The sequence below is a fragment of the Oncorhynchus tshawytscha genome, unplaced genomic scaffold (genome assembly GCF_018296145.1).
Source record: "Oncorhynchus tshawytscha isolate Ot180627B unplaced genomic scaffold, Otsh_v2.0 Un_scaffold_822_pilon_pilon, whole genome shotgun sequence".
Classification (NCBI taxonomy): Eukaryota; Metazoa; Chordata; class Actinopteri; order Salmoniformes; family Salmonidae; genus Oncorhynchus; species Oncorhynchus tshawytscha.
This window is the reverse complement of record NW_024609824.1, coordinates 901,471-924,792: the sequence shown is the minus strand read 5'-3', so window position 1 is coordinate 924,792 and position 23,322 is coordinate 901,471. Positions and strand designations below refer to the sequence as shown.

General features: G+C 41.7%; 3 protein-coding genes and 1 long non-coding RNA gene across 4 annotated transcripts; 1 reads left to right on the top strand and 3 right to left on the bottom strand.

Annotated features, from left to right (window-relative positions):
- Positions 1 to 7,806: 7,806 nt before the first annotated feature.
- Positions 7,807 to 12,596, bottom strand: ndufb8 (NADH:ubiquinone oxidoreductase subunit B8). Its single transcript, XM_042319061.1, has 5 exons — positions 12,438 to 12,596; positions 11,913 to 12,039; positions 11,461 to 11,560; positions 8,903 to 9,058; positions 7,807 to 7,972 (listed from the first exon to the last, which is right to left on the bottom strand). Exons 1-5 carry the CDS (start codon positions 12,547 to 12,549, stop codon positions 7,880 to 7,882), a joined length of 588 nt encoding a protein of 195 aa, XP_042174995.1. The 5' UTR covers positions 12,550 to 12,596; the 3' UTR covers positions 7,807 to 7,879.
- On the bottom strand, positions 9,669 to 10,280 carry LOC121846120. Its single transcript, XR_006083043.1, has 2 exons — positions 9,921 to 10,280; positions 9,669 to 9,782 (listed from the first exon to the last, which is right to left on the bottom strand). It is a non-coding gene; the product is annotated as an uncharacterized LOC121846120 (long non-coding RNA).
- A 946-nt stretch (positions 12,597 to 13,542) lies between the features above and the next one.
- Positions 13,543 to 16,372, bottom strand: gpx9 (glutathione peroxidase 9). Its single transcript, XM_042319062.1, has 5 exons — positions 15,606 to 16,372; positions 15,353 to 15,446; positions 14,809 to 14,939; positions 14,042 to 14,172; positions 13,543 to 13,887 (listed from the first exon to the last, which is right to left on the bottom strand). The coding sequence occupies exons 2-5, from the start codon at positions 15,435 to 15,437 to the stop codon at positions 13,830 to 13,832; spliced, it is 405 nt and encodes a 134-aa protein (XP_042174996.1). The 5' UTR covers positions 15,438 to 15,446; positions 15,606 to 16,372; the 3' UTR covers positions 13,543 to 13,829.
- Positions 16,373 to 16,726: 354 nt separating this feature from the next.
- fbxl15 (F-box and leucine-rich repeat protein 15) lies at positions 16,727 to 21,529 on the top strand. Its single transcript, XM_024425232.2, has 6 exons — positions 16,727 to 16,884; positions 17,174 to 17,333; positions 17,456 to 17,958; positions 19,022 to 19,169; positions 19,447 to 19,531; positions 21,028 to 21,529. The coding sequence occupies exons 1-5, from the start codon at positions 16,859 to 16,861 to the stop codon at positions 19,486 to 19,488; spliced, it is 879 nt and encodes a 292-aa protein (XP_024281000.2). The 5' UTR covers positions 16,727 to 16,858; the 3' UTR covers positions 19,489 to 19,531; positions 21,028 to 21,529.
- Positions 21,530 to 23,322: the final 1,793 nt, after the last annotated feature.

Here is a 23,322-nt window from a genome sequence, read left to right as displayed (position 1 = left end):
TACTAGTGCTCCTTCCAGCTGTCTGGTAGTTTCTCCTATTCCCAGATTGGTACTACTAGTGCTCCTTCCAGCTGTCTGGTAGTTTCTCCTATTCCTATGATAAATCCACCATAATTGAGAATTTCAATAAGCATTTTTCTACGGCTGGCCATGCTTTCCACCTGGCTACTCCTACCCCGGTCAACAGCACTGCACCCCCAACAGCAACTCGCCCAAGCCTTCCCCATTTCTCCTTCTCTCAAATCCATTCAGCTGATGTTCTGAAAGAGCTGCAAAATCTGGACCCCTACAAATCAGCCGGGCTAGACAATCTGGACCCTTTCTTTCTAAAATTATCTGCCGAAATTGTTGCCACTCCTATTACTAGCCTGTTCAACCTCTCTTTCGTGTCGTCTGAGATTCCCAAAGATTGGAAAGCAGCTGCGGTCATCCCCCTCTTCAAAGGGGGGGACACTCTTGACCCAAACTGCTACAGACCTATATTTATCCTACCGTGCCTTTCTAAGGTCTTCGAAAGCCAAGTCAACAAACAGATTACTGACCATTTCGAATCTCACCATACCTTCTCTGCTATGCAATCTGGTTTCAGAGCTGGTCATGGGTGCACCTCAGCCACGCTCAAGGTCCTAAACGATATCTTAACCGCCATCGATAAGAAACATTACTGTGCAGCCGTATTCATTGATCTGGCCAAGGCTTTCGACTCTGTCAATCACCACATCCTCATCGGCAGACTCGACAGCCTTGGTTTCTCAAATGATTGCCTCGCCTGGTTCACCAACTACTTTTCTGATAGAGTTCAGTGTGTCAAATCGGAGGGTCTGCTGTCCGGACCTCTGGCAGTCTCTATGGGGGTGCCACAGGGTTCAATTCTTGGACCGACTCTCTTCTCTGTATACATCAATGAGGTCGCTCTTGCTGCTGGTGAGTCTCTGATCCACCTCTACGCAGACGACACCATTCTGTATACTTCCGGCCCTTCTTTGGACACTGTGTTAACAACCCTCCAGGCAAGCTTCAATGCCATACAACTCTCCTTCCGTGGCCTCCAATTGCTCTTAAATACAAGTAAAACTAAATGCATGCTCTTCAACCGATCGCTACCTGCACCTAACCGCCTGTCCAACATCACTACTCTGGACGGCTCTGACTTAGAATACGTGGACAACTACAAATACTTAGGTGTCTGGTTAGACTGTAAACTCTCCTTCCAGACCCATATCAAACATCTCCAATCCAAAGTTAAATCTAGAATTGGCTTCCTATTTCGCAACAAAGCATCCTTCACTCATGCTGCCAAACATACCCTTGTAAAACTGACCATCCTACCAATCCTCGACTTTGGCGATGTCATTTACAAAATAGCCTCCAATACCCTACTCAACAAATTGGATGCAGTCTATCACAGTGCAATCCGTTTTGTCACCAAAGCCCCATATACTACCCACCATTGCGACCTGTACGCTCTCGTTGGCTGGCCGTCGCTTCATACTCGTCGCCAAACCCACTGGCTCCATGTCATCTACAAGACCCTGCTAGGTAAAGTCCCCCCTTATCTCAGCTCGCTGGTCACCATAGCATCTCCCACCTGTAGCACACGCTCCAGCAGGTATATCTCTCTAGTCACCCCCAAAACCAATTCTTTCTTTGGCCACCTCTCCTTCCAGTTCTCTGCTGCCAATGACTGGAACGAACTACAAAAATCTCTTAAACTGGAAACACTTATCTCCCTCACTAGCTTTAAGCACCAACTGTCAGAGCAGCTCACAGATTACTGCACCTGTACATAGCCCACCTATAATTTAGCCCAAACAACTATCTCTTTCCCAACTGTATTTAATTTTAATTTATTTATTTATTTTGCTCCTTTGCACCCCATTATTTTTATTTCTACTTTGCACATTCTTCCATTGCAAAACTACCATTCCAGTGTTTTACTTGCTATATTGTATTTACTTTGCCACCATGGCCTTTTTTGCCTTTACCTCCCTTCTCACCTCATTTGCTCACATTGTATATAGACTTGTTTATACTGTATTATTGACTGTATGTTTGTTTTACTCCATGTGTAACTCTGTGTCGTTGTATCTGTCGAACTGCTTTGCTTTATCCTGGCCAGGTCGCAATTGTAAATGAGAACTTGTTCTCAACTTGCCTACCTGGTTAAATAAAGGTAAAATAAAAAATAAATAAAATAAATAAAATATTCCCACACCCTGTTGAACAACACCAATACCTTATCCAGTGCTTCATCACTAAGATGGGCCAACATGGGGCGGCAGGGTAGCCTAGTGGTTAGAGCGTTGGACTAGTAACTGGAAGGTTGCAAGTTCAAACCCCCGAGCTGACAAGGTACAAATCTGTCGTTCTACCCCTGAACAGGCAGTTAACCCCACTGTTCCCAGGCCGTCATTGAAAATAAGAATTTGTTCTTAACTGACTTGCCTGGTTAAATAAAGGTTTAAAAAAATAACATTGCACATATCATATTTCCTAGGTGAAGTTAACCCAGCATTACTTATTGCCCTTTTCACCTCTGCCTTGGTAAATGGTGCATTCAACTCATCCTTTACATCCTCGCTCCTATCCAGCACTCTCTTGTTCTCTCTCGCCTCCTCCTCAGACAAATTTACAGAGCTTTGCACTTGGACAAATGCTTTGGCCATCATCTCTGCCTTCTTCTCATCTGTTACTGCCACATCCTTCCCACTCGTCAACACTGGATAATCCCGCTCCCTTCTGGGAAATGTCAGCTGTGAAATCCTGGAGATCTAAGAACCTATTAGCCGCTTTCACAATTTCTTAGATTTTTTGTGTTAGTCTGTCCTGTACAATTAATCACCTGCTCAATAAACACAACCAAATCCACCTTCTATACGATTAGTATTTCAGGATTTCTCAATTGACCGACATCCACGACATCCACATCCACACCTTCTCGACAGCCCTGACCCTTCCTACTTTGACCTCCTTCACCCTAACAGGGCACTCAGGGAACCCTGGACCGTGATTTACATCACAATGGCAACACCGTGCATCCTCAGACTCTATTCCGTTTGCAAACACTTGATAAGAGGGCTTTTTTTTTTTTACATTTACGACATTAAAGTGGATTTTGTACATCAGATCCCACCACATATCTCATATATCCCAGCTTTACATGGGAACTTCTTCATCAAACATCAACAATAGCCCTTTCTCCTTCTTTCCATTCACAGTGTGGGTTAAGAGACGTGAATCAACTATGCCTGGCATGTTCATCTTAAACCATGAACCCTCAATCTCCATCGACACACCAGATATGACACCTATTATCAAATCAAATTTTATTGGTCACATACACATGGGTAGCAGATGTTATTGCGAGTGTAGCAAAATGCTTATATGGACTTGAAGCGAAGCTGCCATCTCTATCGGCGCCATCTTGCTTATCAGTGTCCTACTCCAATAATCATAGCATTCACAGTGCTTTCTGCTTTTGTTCTTTTCACACAAATGAAATCATGAAATCAACTACACACCACTCCTGGTCACTCTGACTGACTCGACTTCTCCCAATGCATCCTTCATCTACTTTGTGACCATAAATGGGTCCCCCCCCCCAAAAACATCCTTGTTCATGAATTGCACTCGAACAAGGAATGAGGCATTATCATACCAAGGCTTATATTGATTTACTACTTCAGGTCTTTTATCTCCATTAGATGTTACAGTATTCCAGTGATTTCCTCTATCTTCACTCTTCAGGTCTTTTATCTCCATTAGATGTTACAGTATTCCGGTGATTTCCTGTATCTTCACTCTTCAGGCCTTTTATCTCCATTAGATGTTACAGTATTCCGGTGATTTCCTGTATCTTCCCTCTTCAGGCCTTTTATCTCCATTAGATGTTACAGTATTCCGGTGATTTCCTGTATCTTCCCTCTTCAGGCCTTTTATCTCCATTAGATGTTACAGTATTCCGGTGATTTCCTGTATCTTCCCTCTTCAGGTCTTCTATCTCCATTAGATGTTACAGTATTCTGGTGATTTCCTCTATCTTCACTCAGCCAAAATAATTAAGCATCACCTCCGCTTCCATTGTTACTCTCCCACCTTCGGTAAGCAACTCCCGTATACATTTGGCCATTTATTTTTATCCTAAAAAAAGTCCCTAGTACTTGCCGACGACAAGCGTACCCATAACCAATGTTCCGTCTAAACTGGGCGCGTGGGCGGGCGCCCCACTCCCCATGACTGCCATACAGCCTGCGCAGAGATGCATGAGATTGAACTTCACTCAACTTTCGTCAAGTTTTCTCCCTTAGTTAACACTATCAATGTTTCCCTTTACTGTGGGAATTGTGATAGAATCAACGCAATATTAGCCACTTTCAATGCAACATACCGGAACAAAACGAACTAGTCAAGACATTGTGTTGTAGGCAGAACATATCAGTGTAGGATTCTATTTCATTGACAAGCACCACTCCGCCCATACTCTACACACAGACCGGTGAGGCCTAACCAATCAGAGCTGCCTGTAGGCCTATATGCAAATAGACCATTGCCATATATGGATCTGTGCCATTCACTTTGAACTGGACTGTGTTTACAGCATGATCTTGAGTAGATGTGTTTGTTTTGAGATCAAAGCGGGAGCTGAATGTAGCCACATGTGTACATTTGTTTATATCCTTTGCTAGTTAGTCATTTATTAACCCAGTTATAGATCATTAGTAGTCAACAATAGGGGAGTGATTGCTTCCTACAAGAGCACAAAACTTGTCCATTTCTAGACATCTTTGAAAAGCCAGTCTGGTAAAGAGCTTTGTTATGTCTTAAAGGGGCAGTGTTGTATTTTGAGGCAGGCTTAAATAAGCTAAGTAGCCAATAGGCAGAGAGTAGCATAATTTGTTTGATTCTTTCTAATAATGGAATGAGAATAATAATGACATTTGTTTTGTAAAGTAATTTCTTGCATCAAACACAACATGTTCAGTCCCCTCATCTGAAGGACAAGTGGATGAACAGGTTCATGTCAAGCCCTGTATATTAAAAAAAAAAGTCTGATGGAATGTAGGCCTTCGTTGAACACCACACATTGGCTGGTACTGAAGGCAATTTTCAAACAGCTATTTCCATGTTATGGGAGGCATCATCTCAATTAGATTTGATGGTAGGCCTTCGTTGAACACCACACATTGGCTGGTACTGTAGGCAATTTTCAAACAGCTATTTCCATGTTATGGGAGGCATCATCTCAATTAGATTTGATGGTAGGCCTACATTGAACACCACACATTGGCTGGTACTGTAGGCAATTTTCAAACAGCTATTTCCATGTTATGGGAGGCATCATCTCAATTAGATTTGATGGTAGGCCTACATTGAACACCACACATTGGCTGGTACTGTAGGCAATTTTCAAACAGCTATTTCCATGTTAAAATGTTATGGGAGGCATCATCTCAATTAGATTTGATGGTAGGCCTTCGTTGAACACCACACATTGGCTGGTACTGTAGACAATTTTCAAACAGCTATTTCCATGTTATGGGAGGCATCATCTCAATTAGATTTGATGGTAGGCCTACATTGAACACCACACATTGGCTGGTACTGTAGGCAATTTTCAAACAGCTATTTCCATGTTAAAATGTTATGGGAGGCATCATCTCAATTAGATTTGATGGTAGGCCTTCGTTGAACACCACACATTGGCTGGTACTGTAGACAATTTTCAAACAGCTATTTCCATGTTATGGGAGGCATCATCTCAATTAGATTTGATGGTAGGCCTACATTATGATCAAATAGCCACAGTAGCCTACTCGACCACTGTCTGAAACTGTAACTTAAAGTGGGTAAAAGCCTCAAGTGTTCACAGTAAACGCGTGCTCGAAGTTACACAGAATGTTCACAACATTCAAGTTTGCTCTCAGCAGGCCTGACATTTTTTCAGTGCCGAAATTGCTTTGAGGGAACATTGCCCATAATAACATGAAACAGCAAAATATGAAGAGTGGTACTCAGTGATGGATTTGAGCAAAACATAACACTTTGTATTCATGACATAAGGTTCATATACTGTACTCTATATCATCTACTGTATCTTGCCTATGCTGCTCTGTACCATCACTCATTCATATATCCTTATGTACATATTCTTTATCCCCTTACACTGTGTATAAGACAGTAGTTTTTTTGGAATTGTTAGTTAGATTACTTGTTGGTTATTACTGCATTGTCGGAACTAGAAGCACAAGCATTTCGCTACACTCGCATTAACATCTGCTAACCATGTGTATGTGACGAATAACATTTGATTTGATTTCCTTGCTGTTTTACTTCAGTTCCTTGTTGCAAACAGGATACATGTTTTGTAGTATTTTTATTCTGTACAGACTTCCTTCTTTTCAGTCTGTCATTTAGGTTAGTACTGTGGACTAACTACAACGTTGTAGATCCATCCTCAGTTTATCACAGTCATTAAACTCTGTTTTAAAGTCACCATTGACCTCATGGTGAAATCCCTGAGTGGTTTCCTTCCTCTCCGGCAACGGCGTAAGGAAGGAGGCCTGTATCTTTGTAGTGACTGGGTGAATTGATACACCTTCCAAAGTGTCATTAATTACTTCTCCATGCTTAAAGGGATATTCAAAATGTCTGCTTTTTTATTTTTTACCCATCTACCAATAGGTGACCTTTGCACCTATTGGTAGATGGGTATCTGTTTGAATCTGTGCTTGAAATTCACTGCTTGACTGAGGGACCTTACAGATAATTGTATATATGTGTGGGGTACAGAGGCGAAGTAGTCATTACAAAACCATGTTAACCCCTATTACTGCAGACAGAGCGAATCCATTCAACTTATGACTCTTTATGCATAATTCCTCTCTGACATTATGGGACATTGCTTGTAGGCTCGTGACACAATCTAAATTCAGTCTCACAAAGTGGGAAAAGTCACAGGGTGTGAATACTTTCCGAAGGCACTATTTTTATGTTAGTCAAAGAGGTTTAGAAGTTGAAATTGAGCGTAGTAGTGACTGTACGCACTATGAAAGTGACACAGCATTTAAGGATGTAACCTGGTCATTTTATGAATGGTCTTCAATAAGGAAAAACATCTGGCAGAAGTAAATTCATTCACACAAAAAAATATATAATTCGATATCCTAAACGGCCTCGTTTTCACATTGTATTTTTTAATTGTCAAACCCAATAAAAAAATATTAGGGGATAAGACCCAGGCATATGACGACTCCACTTGCACAGCGTTTTACAGTAGTGGGATAGTATCTTTTAATGATAGTCACCCTAAATTAAACACAACGTAGCCCCATAATGCACTATGATATAAAGGACTTCATTTAAAAACACAAACAAGTAATTGACTATTTACCATGTAGCCTAATTAATTAGCCATGTAGACTCTCTTTTTTTCCTACTGTGTTATTGACTTGTTAATTGTTTACTCCATGTGTAACTCTGTGTTGTCTGTTCACACTGCTATGCTTTATCTTGGCCAGGTCACAGTTGTAAATGAGAACTTGTTCTCAACTAGCCTACCTGGTTAAATAAAGAAAATGTTTTTTTTAATTTACCATGTCAATTGGCTATAGGACTATCCACTGATATCTCATATATATCTCTCTCTCTCTCTCAGCAGGCGACGACACGGATAAGTGATATCAAAAAGTTGTACGCAAGCAACATATTCCAGAGTTGCCTGCACGTTTTAAAGTTTGAAAAACCATTCAATCTTAAAAAGGGATTTAGAAGGAGTAGCTTTCCAAAGAATAAGATCTAGGTCAAAGATCAGGAATGTGACTGAAGTCACACTAATAACTCTTTATTAGACAGAAATATACACATTTAGAGAAGCAGATATTTAAATGTTAAAATGTTTGACTTCTTCAGGTTGTTTCTCAGGATCCTCTCCTCTCTCTAGGTGCAGGTTGTTGTAAGGATATTGTTTGGGTGCCTGGAATAGAGGACAGGGGGCATCAGACAGGATGTACCTATTCTATTCACCTTTCCTACAGAAGAGGACATTTGAAGACCTTTGTACTTTTTAAAAACATGTGTTTGGTGAGTGTGTGAGAGGTGCTCAAATGGTCTTCAATAAATACCAGAAAGCATCATAAGGAAATGAAATAGCAAAAAATGGTGGAATATGATAAATGCACTTCAGTTACCATTGCACGTCTTCACACTACTGAATTGGTAGCAGGGCAAGGAAACAAATGAAAACACTAACAGCAGTAGCATCATCTCCGACTCCGTGTACACCCGTCATTAAACTGTATTCAGGGATCAGATCTGTTGCTCCAACTGTAAAATCCAATGTTAGTGTCCACGGGACACATATGAGGGGTAGACCCAAAGGCTGTTATTGGATAAGCCCTTTTCAAATCCAGATATCATAGTAAAAAATGTCTTGAGATACCAAAATGGGAAAGGGTTTCAATACAACAGGAAAGATAATATAATTATATTATCTTCTGGTCTGTGACATCTTAGGGGGTTACAACAGGAAAGACATTATCTTCTGGTCTGTGACATCTTAGGGGGTTACAACAGGAAAGACATTATCTTCTGGTCTGTGACATCTTAGGGGGTTACAACAGGAAAGACATTATCTTCTGGTCTGTGACATCTTAGGGGGTTACAACAGGAAAGACATTATCTTCTGGTCTGTGACATCTTAGGGGGTTACAACAGGAAAGACATTATCTTCTGGTCTGTGACATCTTAGGGGGTTACAACAGGAAAGACATTATCTTCTGGTCTGTGACATCTTAGGGGGTTACAACAGGAAAGACATTATCTTCTGGTCTGTGACATCTTAGGGGGTTACAACAGCGATTACAACGGAGACAAAGCCTGATGCTTTGCTCAATGCAATACTTACCACCGGCTGGTAAGATGGAAACTTCTCCCCGAGGTAGAACATCAGCAGCATGAATCCAACGAAACCAAACAGATGTTTGCACATGGTGTGCCAGGCCACAGGGCTGGGCGACGTGTCCACTCGATTCCTGATGAACATGTCAAAATCCCAGTGGATCTAGAACGAAAACATGCAACAGGCACAGAACCCACTGTCAATGAGTCAGGGGGAAAATACACGAGTAAATAATGAGTCGTAGCTTACACACATTCACGTCCTGCCATTTCAAATGTCTACGTACATAAATGTACACAATACTTTACAGTAAACAACAAGTGGCGCACTGTGAATAATACACAGTAGGGCTGTAACGATATCAGTATTGTCATATTTTCCCATGGCAAAACATTTACACGAAGCAGCTCAAACTCTTTGGTTCTTTATAAAAACCTGCTTCGTGTAAAATGTTGTGTGCTATAGCTTGGAAAATAAATACAAAATGTGACTCTGGGTAACATGTTTGTTTCCAACATTAGCGCTGTTTTCATAAATGAGTTCATCCGCTGTGTGTTGTTTTCTTGTCGCGATACTAAACAAGTATCGGGATACTGGTATTGTCCCAGACCTAATATATAGTCTCAGTTGTGTAGTCATGATACTAAACAAGTATTGGGATACTGGTATTGTCCCAGACCTAATATATAGTCTCAGTTGTGTAGTCACGATACTAAACAAGTATCGGGATACTGGTATTGTCCCAGACCTAATATATAGTCTCAGTTGTGTAGTCACGATACTAAACAAGTATCGGGATACTGGTATTGTCCCAGACCTAATATATAGTCTCAGTTGTGTAGTCATGATACTAAACAAGTATTGGGATACTGGTATTGTCCCAGACCTAATATATAGTCTCAGTTGTGTAGTCACGATACTAAACAAGTATCGGGATACTGGTATTGTCCCAGACCTAATATATAGTCTCAGTTGTGTAGTCATGATACTAAACAAGTATTGGGATACTGGTATTGTCCCAGACCTAATATATAGTCTTAGTAGTCAGTTGTGTAGTCACGATACTTGTAGGCAGATGGCTTTTATTTTTTAATATACACTGAAAAATAAATAAACCAAACATGCAAAGATTTGACTGAGTTACAGTTCATGAGGTAATCGGTCATTGAAATAAATTACTTAGGACCTGATCTATGGATTTCACATGACTGGGAATACAGATATGCATCTGTTGGTCACAAACGCCCTTACCAACAAAAAGGTTGGAGTGTGGATCAGAAAACCAGTCAGTATCTGGTGTGACCACCACTTGCCTCATGCAGCACGACACATCTCCTTCACATAGAGTTGATCAGGCTGTTGACTTGACATGTGGAATGTTGTCTCACTCCTCTTCAATGGCTGTGCAAAGTTGCTGTATATTGGCAGGAACTGGAACACTCTGTAGACGTGGATCCAGAGCATCCCAAACATGCTCAACGGGTGACATGTCTGGTGAGTATGCAGGCAATGGAAGAACTGGGACATTTTCAGCCTCCAGGAGTTGTGTACAGATCCTTGTAGTAACATGGGGCTGTGCATTATCATGCTGACACATGAGGTGATGGCAGCATATGAAGAGCACAACAATGGACCTCAGGATTGCATCACGGTATCTCTGTGCATTCAAAATGGCCATGGATTAAATGCAATTGTGTTCATTGTCCGTAGCTTATGCCTGCCTGCCTATACCATAACCACACTATGGGGCACTCTGTTCACAACAAAAAACCACTCGCCCACACAACGCCATACACATACATCTGCCCGGTACAGTTGAAACCGATATTCACCCGCGAAGAGCACACCTCCCCCTCTTTCCCAGTGGCCATCTGCCCACTGAAGTCAGTTACAACACCAAACTGCAGTCAGGTCAAGACCCTGTTGAGGACAACAAGCACGAAGATGAGCTTCCCTGAGACGGTTTCTGACAGCTTGTGCAGAAATTCTTTGTTTGTGCAAACCCACAGTTTCATCAGCTGTACGGGTGGCTGGTCTCAGACGATCCCGCAGGTGAAGAGGCCGGATGTGGAGGTCCTGGGCTTGCGTGGTTACACGTGGTCTGCGGTTGTGAGGGCGGTTCGAAGTACTGCAAAATTCTCTAAAATGACGTTGAATCGGCTTATGGTAGAGAAATTAACATAAGACTGGTGGACATTCCTGCAATCAGCATACCAACTGCACACTCCCTCAAAAATTGAGACATCTGTGGCTTTGTGTTGTGTGACAATACTTTACATTTTAGTGGCCTTTTATTGTCCCCAGCACAAGGTGCACCTTTGTAATGATCATGCTGTTTAATCAGCTTCTTGATATGCCACACCTGTCAGGTGGATGGATTATCTTGGAAAATAAGAAATGCTCACTGACAGAGATGTAAACAAATGTATCAAAATTGGAAAGAAATCCACTTATTTCAGCTCATGAAACCAACATTTTACATGTTGCATTTATATATTTTTGTTCAGTGTAAGTAGAGTGACACCTGATACTGTATGTAGAAATATACCCCACGTCTATCTTACCGGCTCCCCCCAGTTCCTCCTCAGGTCTGGATGGTCCCAGGAATACCAGGGGTCTCTCTCATGCTGGGATCTGTCTGGCAATTGTGGGTAGTCTCCATACCTACAGAAACACAACAGGGAAAAAAGTGTGTAGGTGAATAACCTTAGGTAATGCACATATCCTGAAACGTTAAAACTCCCATTGCTGTCCAATATTTGTTCTCATACCCTATATATAGTGCATCCCATAGGGCTCTGGTCAAAACTAGTGCACTATGTAGGGAATTGTATACCGTTTGGGATGCAACCTCAGTCATTTCAGTGAGAGTTCAACCCACAGGTTGAGTTACCAAATCAATTTGCTAGTTGTCTGGCAAAGCAACATAGCTCCTGCTGTAATGGGGTGGTATATAGATGACAGGAAAACAATGGCATGTGTGTCCTTCCTTATCCACGCTACCCCGCTTCCTTACCCCTCGCCATTATCCGGGATTGGTTCATAATCCTCTACCCTCATGTTGTACTTCTTCGCTGCAGCTGCTCTCTCCTCGGGCGTTTGGGGGTATGGCCCTGGCAGCATGCCCTTGGAAGGTCCAGAGGCTATACAACATTTGGAAAGAAGTTAATACAGTACCATTTAGCCCCATGATCAACCAGAGTGGGATTGTTAGCTAACTAGCCGTTTGAGAGTAACGTTAGGAATTGCTGGTATATATACACACCTAGCGTAGCTACTTGCACAAGTTATCCAAAGACAGTAAAGTTGGCTGGCCAGGTAACCGTGTATGGGATCTAGCCTAATATTTGATCGTAGACAGTTAGCTACATAATACTGACTTACTAACCTTTTACTAACGTTAGTAAACCACTGAAGGAGATGCAGCTCTGTTGTAGGCTAGCTCAAGGTTAGCGACACTTTGCCTGGCATGTTCTAACTTCCATTCCAACGTGATGCAGGCATTTTGCATTTGTTCAACGATAAAGATCCATGAACCAACCTGCTCTGACTTGGGAGAAAAGCGCCGAGAAGCCTGGCTGTTTCCCCTTGGAAAGCGCTCGAGCCCAATTTCTGAAACCCACGGCAGCCATGTTCAATTGTTGCGGTGACATTGAACAGTGAAATACGCATGCGTCAGGTGACAACTTCGGGAAATCCAATGTTTTTTTTTCTTCTCTTCGCTTCTTTCTTCTTTGGGATTTGGTTGGTGGATTGCATCCAACTTGAAGGTGCATACACCGCCATCTACTGTACTGGAGGGTGAAGCCAGTCACAGCATACCTACACGGCGGGCGTCACAAACACCAGGAATCTTCAACTTCAATCGCTCCATCTCCACACTTAACGCTACCCGAGAAATCACTCCTTTCAATGGTGTCCTGTTCCTAAGAGCAAAGCAAGAAACAAATCTTGACTCAAGTTGCTCCCTCTGATCAGAAGAGACACACAAAAATATCACAAGTCCACTAGTAGTTTCTTTCATCCTTTCTCACCCACCCTGAAAATACAAATGGATCCGCCAAAAGGCAAGCGTCCACTTTCTCCAAAAATGTCACTCCTACTGGACCAGATTCTACTTTATTCAAACTCGGCGGTCCTCCCCATCCTGCATCCTCCCTCTTAGATTCCACCTCTGAGCTACTGGAGGACGTGTCCCTGTTTTTACACGTGACGCCAAGCTCCCTCACCACACCACCTGCCACCGCAGTTAATTCAACCTCACTCTCGTCACATTCAATTTCCTTCTGTAGCTTTTCCAAAGGTTCTGGGATATCCTCCATTCCATATTCACTCAAAACATATTCCACTTTTCTTCCTTGTCTACCATCTTACCACCTTAAAGAAAGGGGGTATTTTTTTTACAGAATAGCAGTCTCTTTGATCAGAAAAATGTCAAAGTATAGAAATGTCAAACATAAAACAATCCAAGTAGTGAATTGTATTTTATTCTCAAACATCCACAGTACTCAGTTATATTCTTTATGTATTGTATATCCTTCCATACAAGTAGGCTTGAGTTTCTATGCAGCTGGAGACTTGGGTTTCTCCTACTGTAGCCTACAAATGTTGTTTTAACAATGTTAAACAATTAAATGGACAACACATTTTAAGATTTCAGCCAAAAGATTTATTGACTTCCTCTGTTTTGCAACAATAACAAAAGGGAGTAGTTAGTTATATTGAGACCATAGTGATATGCCTACTGGTCACCAACAGGGGCTGAGGGATCTGATATTCTGAGTGAATACACTGAAACTCAGAGTCCTTCTCCCTTCTCCATCAGATCCAGCTCAGCTGCGTTTAGTCTGCATTTACTGAGGGATCGTCACTCTGCCTCTGCTGATGAAGGACCCACTTTCTTGACAGCCATAAAGGGAACAGATGACTCCATTTATAGTAGGCCTGCAATGTCTTTTTCCACTTTCTCAGTAGGGCCATGAAGTTCATAACTGGGGAAAAGGGGAGGCCATTATAGAATAGGACATTAAGTATTTTCAAATATTATTTGTTAATTAATTAATTAATTAATTGAATGAATGCATGAATGATTGATATATTTTATATATACTGTCAAATCATTTTTCATTCATGTGTTTAACTTACCGCCTGAAAGGCGCCCCATCAGAATCGATTAGAAACTTCTCAAAGTTCCAGCGAATGTCATTGACTTTGATGGGTGACCAGTAGAACTTCTTTATATCTCCTATGACAGGGTTCACATAGGGCAAAGACTCCTGTTGTACAAGACATTAACACATTCTGTTAGTGAGGTCTAATGTCCATAAGGTATTCAACTTGCCCCCAGAGTGCAGTACATAATAGTGCATAAGGACATGTCAAATATACTACCTTGAGAAAGGCGAAAAGAGGACATGTCAAATATACTACCTTGAGATAGGCGAAAAGAGGACATGTATAATATATACTACCTTGAGATAGGCGAAAAGAGGACATGTATAATATATACTACCTTGAGATAGGCGAAAAGAGGACATGTCTAATATATACTACCTTGAGATAGGCGAAAAGAGGACATGTCTAATATATACTACCTTGAGATAGGCGAAAAGAGGACATGTCTAATATATACTACCTTGAGATAGGCGAAAAGAGGACATGTCAAATATACACTACCTTGAGATAGGCGAAAAGAGGACATGTCAAATATACACTACCTTGAGATAGGCGAAAAGAGGACATGTCAAATATACTACCTTGAGATAGGCGAAAAGAGGACATGTCAAATATACTACCTTGAGATAGGCGAAAAGAGGACATGTCAAATATACTACCTTGAGATAGGCGAAAAGAGGACATGTCAAATATACTACCTTGAGATAGGCGAAAAGAGGACATGTCAAATATACTACCTTGAGATAGGCGAAAAGAGGTTCTTCATTCAACCCATTGACCTCGATCTTGCCAAACACAGGGAACTTGGGGACAAACCCCCCACCTGGCCTTACATACTTGAGAAGGTTGAGGGTTTCATGATTTACCTCTGAAGGAAGAAACAACGACACATGCAACAGACCAGTGAGCTTATTAGTTCTGAAACAGAGGCATTTATAAAAACAGACTGGTCTCGTCATCACACATGACAAACAAGCATACTATTTAACTTGGCAAGTCATTTAAGAACAGATTCTTATTTACAATGACGGCCTACCCCTAACCAGGACGACAATGGGCTAATTGTTTGCCACCCTTTGGGACTCCCAATCACAACGGGTTGTGATACAGCCTGGAATTGAACCAGGGTCTGTAGTAAGATGCAGTGCTTTAGACCGATGCGCCACTCGGGAGCCCACATATGGGCGTTTTGATACATAGCATTACTCCTAGAGACAAAGTAGGCCTCCAAGTTACAACAGATCAAAAACCTTTTTTGTTATTTCAAAAAGACTCTCTTACCAGGTGCCTGAAGACCAAACTGATTGCAGGGGAATCCCAGGACAGTGAAGTTGAGGTCACCAAACATTTCCATGAGTGCATTCATTCTGTGGTACTGTTAGGATGACACATACAATTAGAACACCACCTCAACATTCCCCTTGGGCTGACTCTAGAATGTCTCTAATACTCCAACACAATCAAACGTTTTGCCTATGCCAGCATTAGGCTTTTAGCCTGTATAGGCTAGCACCACGAATCCTCGTTAGCCTACCTCCTCTATCGTTGACCCTCAGAAGGTGGCCAGGTTGACAATGAGGAGCACCTTGCCCCTGTAGATACTGAGAGGAACGCTCTGACCGTTCAAGGTCTCAGCGCTGAAATCATAGATTGATTTAAAGCACGCCATTAGAGGTTATACTTCTTCTTTAGCTTGAAGCCTATATCCAGAGCAGAGCAGTCAGCGGTGGGTATTCACTAAGCCACCCGGTTGGTCCTCCTCATTCAGAGAACCATAACTATAGGCTCAGCAATTGTTCAGCATGGTTGACTCCATTGTGTCGCTGCATGCTAAGAGATGAATTGACAGGATGGTTATTTGTTCAGCAGTTTGCATGGGTATGCAGATCATGTTAGTGACAGTTAGTCATTGGTTATCTCTCATTATTCACTTGACAGCTATGTAAGAAAATCGATGCATATATTGGAAATACTGTAGAACCATAGTAAACTAATATTGGTGCTGTTCCTGGGGTCACTATAGGACATATGATCTATTTTACAATAAAAAATAAAGTCATATTATTGATTATTTTATACATGGTAGAGAATTAAGTATGATCAACATAACCAAAGCTTAGATGGAATTGAATATTTAATTAATTGAGCCTATTGGTTATTGCTGTGTCAAAGATTGGCCTATACCTTTTGTTTGCTATACATAATACATTGCATTTGTAGAACACTTTTAATTTACTGACATGAATCAAAGCTCTTCACATTGTGAGCAACCATTGGATAATAAAAATAATTCCTTCTGATAAAGAACTGATCAAGTCATTCCTACGATTGCCAATATGACAAAATAAAAGCAATGCTTTTTCTTATTTGGAGCGGTTACAGCAAAGATGTTATTCCTCTCGTGTAACAGACATTGACCGGTGCTGCGTATCGGTAAAATCCACAGGCGTCGAATGTCACTTGGATCCTAACGCTCGGTCGTATATTTTGTTTAACCAAAACATCGCACATACTTGTCAAAGACCATCAATAACTACTCCAATGTATTATTTTTCTCAGCTTTATTTCTCCCAAAACAAACACATTTGACTGAGATATAGATTCCCTATTCCTGCGCAGAGAGGTTGACTCTGCATTCTGGAACGTACCCAGTGAACGAACCCGGAAGTTTGGGAATACAGCCAAAAAAGCTGTCGCTGATCCAGAAAGCTTCAACCAAGGCTCACAAGATAGCTAACAAACTGTCGTTGTACATGTAGCTATCTCGCATATTTCTGCGGATTCAAAATGGATGCGGAAACAGAGTGTTGCAAGTATGTATTTTGTAAGCACATATGTATTTTTGTTTTAACGTTACAATAAAAACGTGTCATCAGAACTAGCTAACCGTTAGTTACCTATTCTTACTACTGTAGCTTGCTACGGCATTTGGAGAATGCATGTCCTGCAGAATCATCACATGCTTTACGCTTGAGCTAGCTAGCTACATATCTAGCCACCAATCTTTGTAGAGCTAGTTCGAACGCGAGGCAGACGTTGATGTGTGACTGTGCTAAATTTGTCCATTAACTTGTTGATCAAGTTTGAAATGTCTGTTGGCAGATGTCACCTCTTGGATTTGCCCTGGGAGGATGTGTTGGTAACACACATCTTCTGCTACCTGCCATTACGCCAGCTGGTGCGGCTACAGAGAGTGAGCAAGCAGTTCTATGCCCTCATCCAGGTGTACCTGGCCAACTGTCGCACCTTTGACCTCACACAGGTAGGCCACACATGACCCATTCTATTTATTTCAGGATTTCCTTACAGTTTCTTGTACTTAAAAGCTCATACACTATTTAGCCTAATATTCAGTTTAAGATCACGTTCCTGTAATGTTCACAGATAGGGCCTAGCCTTCCCAAGGAGGCATTCTGCAACATACTAAGGGACAACAAAGTCCTACAGAACTTGTCTGTCCAGAACTGCTCCGATTGGGTGACAGACACGGAGCTGCTGCCTGTGATTGGCCAGAACCAGCACCTGCTGAGAGTAGACATGAGGGGGTGTGACCGGCTGACCCGTCACTCCTTAGTAGCCGTGTCGTTGAGCTGCACACACCTGCAGTACCTGGGCCTGGCCCACTGTGAATGGGTGGACAGCCTGTCCATACGCAGCCTGGCTGACCACTGTGGGGGCCTGAGGTCCATCGACCTGACCGCCTGCCGCCAGCTCAAAGACGAGGCCATCTGCTATTTATCCAAGAAGTGTCTGAAGATGAGGTCGCTGTCTGTGGCGGTCAACGCCAACATTACAGACGTGTCTGTGGAGGAAGTGGCCAAGAATTGCAGGGAGCTGGAACAGCTGGACCTGACAGGCTGCCTGAGGGTTAGGAACGACTCCATCAGGTACTGTTGTTTTGATACACTGACTGCTCAAATCATTTGTATCATCTCTGTGTGTGTGTGTTTGTATTTTGCTAATGTAGGTTATCTATATACTAGTCATATATACTATTTAGGTTCTAGTCAGGTTCATATACTAGTCAGGTTCTAGTCAGGTTCATGTACTAGTCAGGTTCATATACTTGTCAGGTTTGTGTACTAGTCTAGTTCATATACTAGTCAGGTTAATATACTAGTCAGGTTCTAGTCAGGTTAATATACTAGTCAGGTTCTAGTCAGGTTAATATACTAGTCAGGTTCTAGTCAGGTTCATGTACTAGCCAGGTTCATATGCTAGTTTGGTTCACATGCCAGTCTGGTTCAGGTTCTAGTCAGGTTCTAATCAGGTTCATATACTAGTCTAGGCTTTATACTGGGGAAGAGAAGGACATGTTTCATCCCTCTCCAGCCAGTTGGGCGTGGCCACTGAGTGAGCATAAAATGACTTATGAAAACAATTATCTCCTTTAGAAAGATAAAATTACATTTTAATATTTTCACAAATAGTTTCATATTTAAACATTTCAATTGCATAACAATTTCATGTGAATCTGATAACTACAATGTGTAGACTTTCCAAGATACAATTTATGTCGTCCTGTTATCAGTAATAATGTCCCAGACGACAACTGATCTGACATCATATTCTTTAAGTAACAACGGACACTTTCAACTGGTTGGATTACAGAAATATTGTTCCATTCCCCAACCTTTTGATGTTACCATACTATCTCTAAAAGGCTTTCCAAGAGTCCATTCTGTAGAGTAGAGAGAGAAAAGGTATTTATGGGGAGGGGAGGGGAGGGGGGGGTCATAAACCTCACCCAACAGGGTAATGTCATGACACATTTTTTAGATCTGCAATGGCACACCTGTAAGAACCCTCTTCGTGCTGTGTCCAGGACGGTTGCAGAGTATATCCTGCTCCAGCTTGCTTTGGATGAAGGGGAGACTGGCACTCCTACTTTGATATTCACTGGTAAACCTGTCCTTACACCTTTTGGTCCTGCTGTGTATGTGCGTGCAGGACTGTTGCAGAGTACTGCCCCAAGCTGCAGTCTCTGAAGGTGAACCACTGTCACAACGTGACTGAGTCCAGTCTGGACCCCCTGCGGAAGAGGAACGTTGAGATTGACGTGGAGCCACCACTACAGAGGGCCCTTGTGCTGCTGCAGGTATGAGGGCGAAGGACGCACTCATGTACAATTACTACTGTCATTTATAACACAACAATTAGTGTAAGTTTTAACACTTAAGAACATCCGGCACCCTATAAGTTTTAATGTGAATGGCTGAACACACAGTGTCTTGTATTGTTTCACTGAGGCATTGATGAAAGCAATTGTACTGTAAGGACCCCGTACAAAACAAAATGTCCATCTGAAAGGATATGAAGTATCATCTATAATGTATTATTGTTGTTGTCTGTCTATTTCCCTGGTGATACTGCAGGATGTGGTGGGGTTCGCTCCCTTCATCAACCTCCAGATCTAGGCTAAAGTACATCTGTATTCCTCATCCAACCAATTGGAAACAGGTAGGCTAGCTAGGCTAAAGGACATCTGTATTCCTCATCCAACCAACTGAAAACAGGTAGGCTAGCTAGGCTAAAGTACATCTGTATTACTCATCCAACCAACTGGAAACAGGTAGGCTAGCTAGGCTAAATGACAACTGTATTACTCATCCAACCAATTGGAAACAGGTAGGCTACCTAGGCTAAATTACATCTGTATTACTCATCCAACCAATTGGAAACCGGTATGCTAGCTAGGCTAGAATACATCTGTATTACTCATCCAACCAACTGGAAACGGGTAGGCTAGCTAGGCTAGAATACATCTGCATTACTCATCCAACCAACTGGAAACAGGTAGGCTAGCTAGGCTAGAACACATCTGTATTACTCATCCAACCAATTGGAAACAGGTAGGCTAGCTAGGCTTAAGTACATCTGTATTACTCATCCAACCAACTGAAAACAGGTAGGCTAGCTAGGCTAAAGTACATCTGTATTACTCATCCAATCAACTGAAAACCGGTAGGCTAGCTAGGCTAGAATACATCTACATTACTCATCCAACCAACTGGAAACAGGTAGGCTAGCTAGGCTAGAACACATCTGCATTACTCATCCAACCAACTGGAAACAGGTAGGCTAGCTAGGCTAGAATACATCTGCATTACTCATCCAACCAATTGGAAACAGGTAGGCTAGCTAGGCTAGAATACATCTGCATTACTCATCCAACCAATTGGAAACAGGTAGGCTAGCTAGGCTAGAATACATCTGCATTACTCATCCAACCAACTGGAAACAGGTAGGCTAGCTAGGCTAGAATACATCTGCATTACTCATCCAACCAATTGGAAACAGGTAGGCTAGCTAGGCTAGAATACATCTGCATTACTCATCCAACCAATTGGAAACAGGTAGGCTAGCTAGGCTAGAATACATCTGCATTACTCATCCAACCAATTGGAAACAGGTAGGCTAGCTAGGCTAGAATACATCTGCATTACTCATCCAACCAATTGGAAACAGGTAGGCTAGCTAGGCTAGAACACATCTGCATTACTCATCCAACCAACTGGAAACAGGTAGGCTAGCTAGGCTAGAATACATCTGCATTACTCATCCAACCAATTGGAAACAGGTAGGCTAGCTAGGCTAGAATACATCTGCATTACTCATCCAACCAATTGGAAACAGGTAGGCTAGCTCGCTAGCTAACGCTTCTCAGAATCAGCTAAATATTTTAATCTTTTTGCTCTAAATACCTGTTTAGGTGTGTTCCTATGTATTCATGCAGTATAAATGCTATGTAACTACAAATCTCCTGAAGTGTGTACTTGTTCACTACTCCCCATATGTAAAGTATTGGATAGGTCTAGGTACGGGCTAGACAGTTTCCACAATATTTATTTTACCAGTAAAAGCAGTGCATACTGAGGGACAAAGGACAGAATATTGGACTCTACTTTAATGTTCTGCAGTCTATGTAACCAGAGGTATTGTTTTTTGTTTTGCAGGTTTTCCTCCACTAGGAGAATGACCTGTTCCAATTGAAACACACCCTGTGTATGCTGGGACATCAATTAAGCAATTCAAGGACAAACAAAAACGGATGTATATGGGAAATATATTGTGAAACTTGTCTCTTATTTATTACAGTGATGTTGCAGATTATAATTATGCACTTAGGAAAAGACTGAAGGAAGCTGTGCACTTTTCAGTAACGCTGTCACGAGTCCCAAAAGATTCCTGCAGTATTTATTTGTATCTCATCACACACTAACAACACTTTAGATGTTCTTGTGATCTATAGCTTTTAAAAAAAGGACAATTCCAACCAAAGGAGAAGCCGTAACTATAAGAGCATATTGTTGAGTTTTTGTGTGTTTATTGACATGTTGCTCTGCTAAGTGTATGATACATACACCTCTAGATGTTTCATTCAGATTAGCAAGGTAAACTTTTATAAATTAGGTAGGTAAATGTTTTATATTCGGTAAATAAACGTTTTATATTGTGTGTTTGCATTGATCTTACATTGACTGAAACTAATTCTCTTCTTACAATATTCTTTTTAATGGTTAGTTGAGCTGATCAGTCTTGGCCCAGCCCACCATTTTGTTAAAATGTCATTTTAAAATGTTATAAACCTCTGGATACCGTGATCTTGAAATCCTCCTTTTGCCTGTTTACTTCAGGAAATCTGCTTTTCCATTTTGAATGTCTGAAAACATGTAGGTCTAGTTGTAAAACGACATTTAGTTCCATAAGCTTTCTCATATGGTAGGCTATGAAGAAGGACACATTTCTGTTTGTTTTTCAATAGTCACATATTACAATCCCAGTTTTACATCTTGGAAGAAACATGAGAGGAACATGCAGTGTAAAGTCTATTTTAATGTGATTGGCTGATCAACCCACGTTGTATTGTTTCACCGAGGAGTTGCAGTATTGAAACTAGTTGTATTCAATGTGTAATAAGGACCATCCAATCATGTCTATCTGAGAATATAAAGCACTATCTATAACCTATGAGTGTTTTTATCTTTGTCTTGCTAGTTATCTTACTACGTTCTCTGGGTGGCAGTTGGAAGGAACAGGACTTCTCTTTGTGTAAACATGACATTACAACCAGAAGGAATGCTCTCTTCCTGTAACAAACAGATGGCTGTACATGTGCACGCCATTGAACTTTAAGTGAAAACGTACTTAAATTCAGGCATGGAAGGTGCCACTGTTCTTCTAATTATCCCACAATGCTTCACTGCGAATTGAGAAGTGGGGTATTTTTACTGTCACAGTACTCAGCCTCCTGACTGTTAATGCAACACAGGGTAAGTTTTACAGCCTTACCCTTGTAACAGTTTAGGGGTTAAATGCCTTGCTCAAGGCCACAATGGCAGTAGGGGATGGCACCAACCCTGTGCCTGTTGTCTTTTAGATGCTGTGCTTGATTTAGTTTGCCTGGTGCAATGCAATCAATGGAATAGTCCAAAAAGTGCAAACCCCACTCACCCATCTGGCACTCTCAGACAGGCTCAAGCAAACGCTCAAACAACAAGCTGAATGAAATCAACTTGAACTTTTAACACTGTTGGTTCTACTTCAGGAGCCCTCACATGCAGACAGCTATCTGACTAGCTGGAGGACCCAGTGTTACACCTAAACAGGAATATTATAACCCTCACATGCTGACAACTGTCTGACTAGCTGGAGGACCCAGTGTTACACCTAAACAGGAATATTATAACCCTCACATGCTGACAACTGTCTGACTAGCTGGAGGACCCAGTGTTACACCTAAACAGGAATATTATAACCCTCACATGCTGACAACTGTCTGACTAGCTGGAGGACCCAGTGTTACACCTGGAATATTATAACCCTACATGCTGACAACTGTCTGACTAGGAGGACCCAGTGTTACACCTAAACAGGAATATTATAACCCTCACATGCTGACAACTGTCTGACTAGCTGGAGGACCCAGTGTTACACCTAAACAGGAATATTATAACCCTCACATGCTGACAACTGTCTGACTAGCTGGAGGACCCAGTGTTACACCTAAACAGGAATATTATAACCCTCACATGCTGACAACTGTCTGACTAGCTGGAGGACCCAGTGTTACACCTAAACAGGAATATTATGCCAGTAAATATCTGAAGGAAAATGCACAAACATACAGAGACAGTCCTGAGGTAACCAAATACTGTATATGAACAATGTTGTGTATTTTGAAGTGTTCTTGTGGGTTAGCTAAGGCTTAATGCCCGAGGAGGCAGAGTGGCCTATAATGCTTTTGAGAA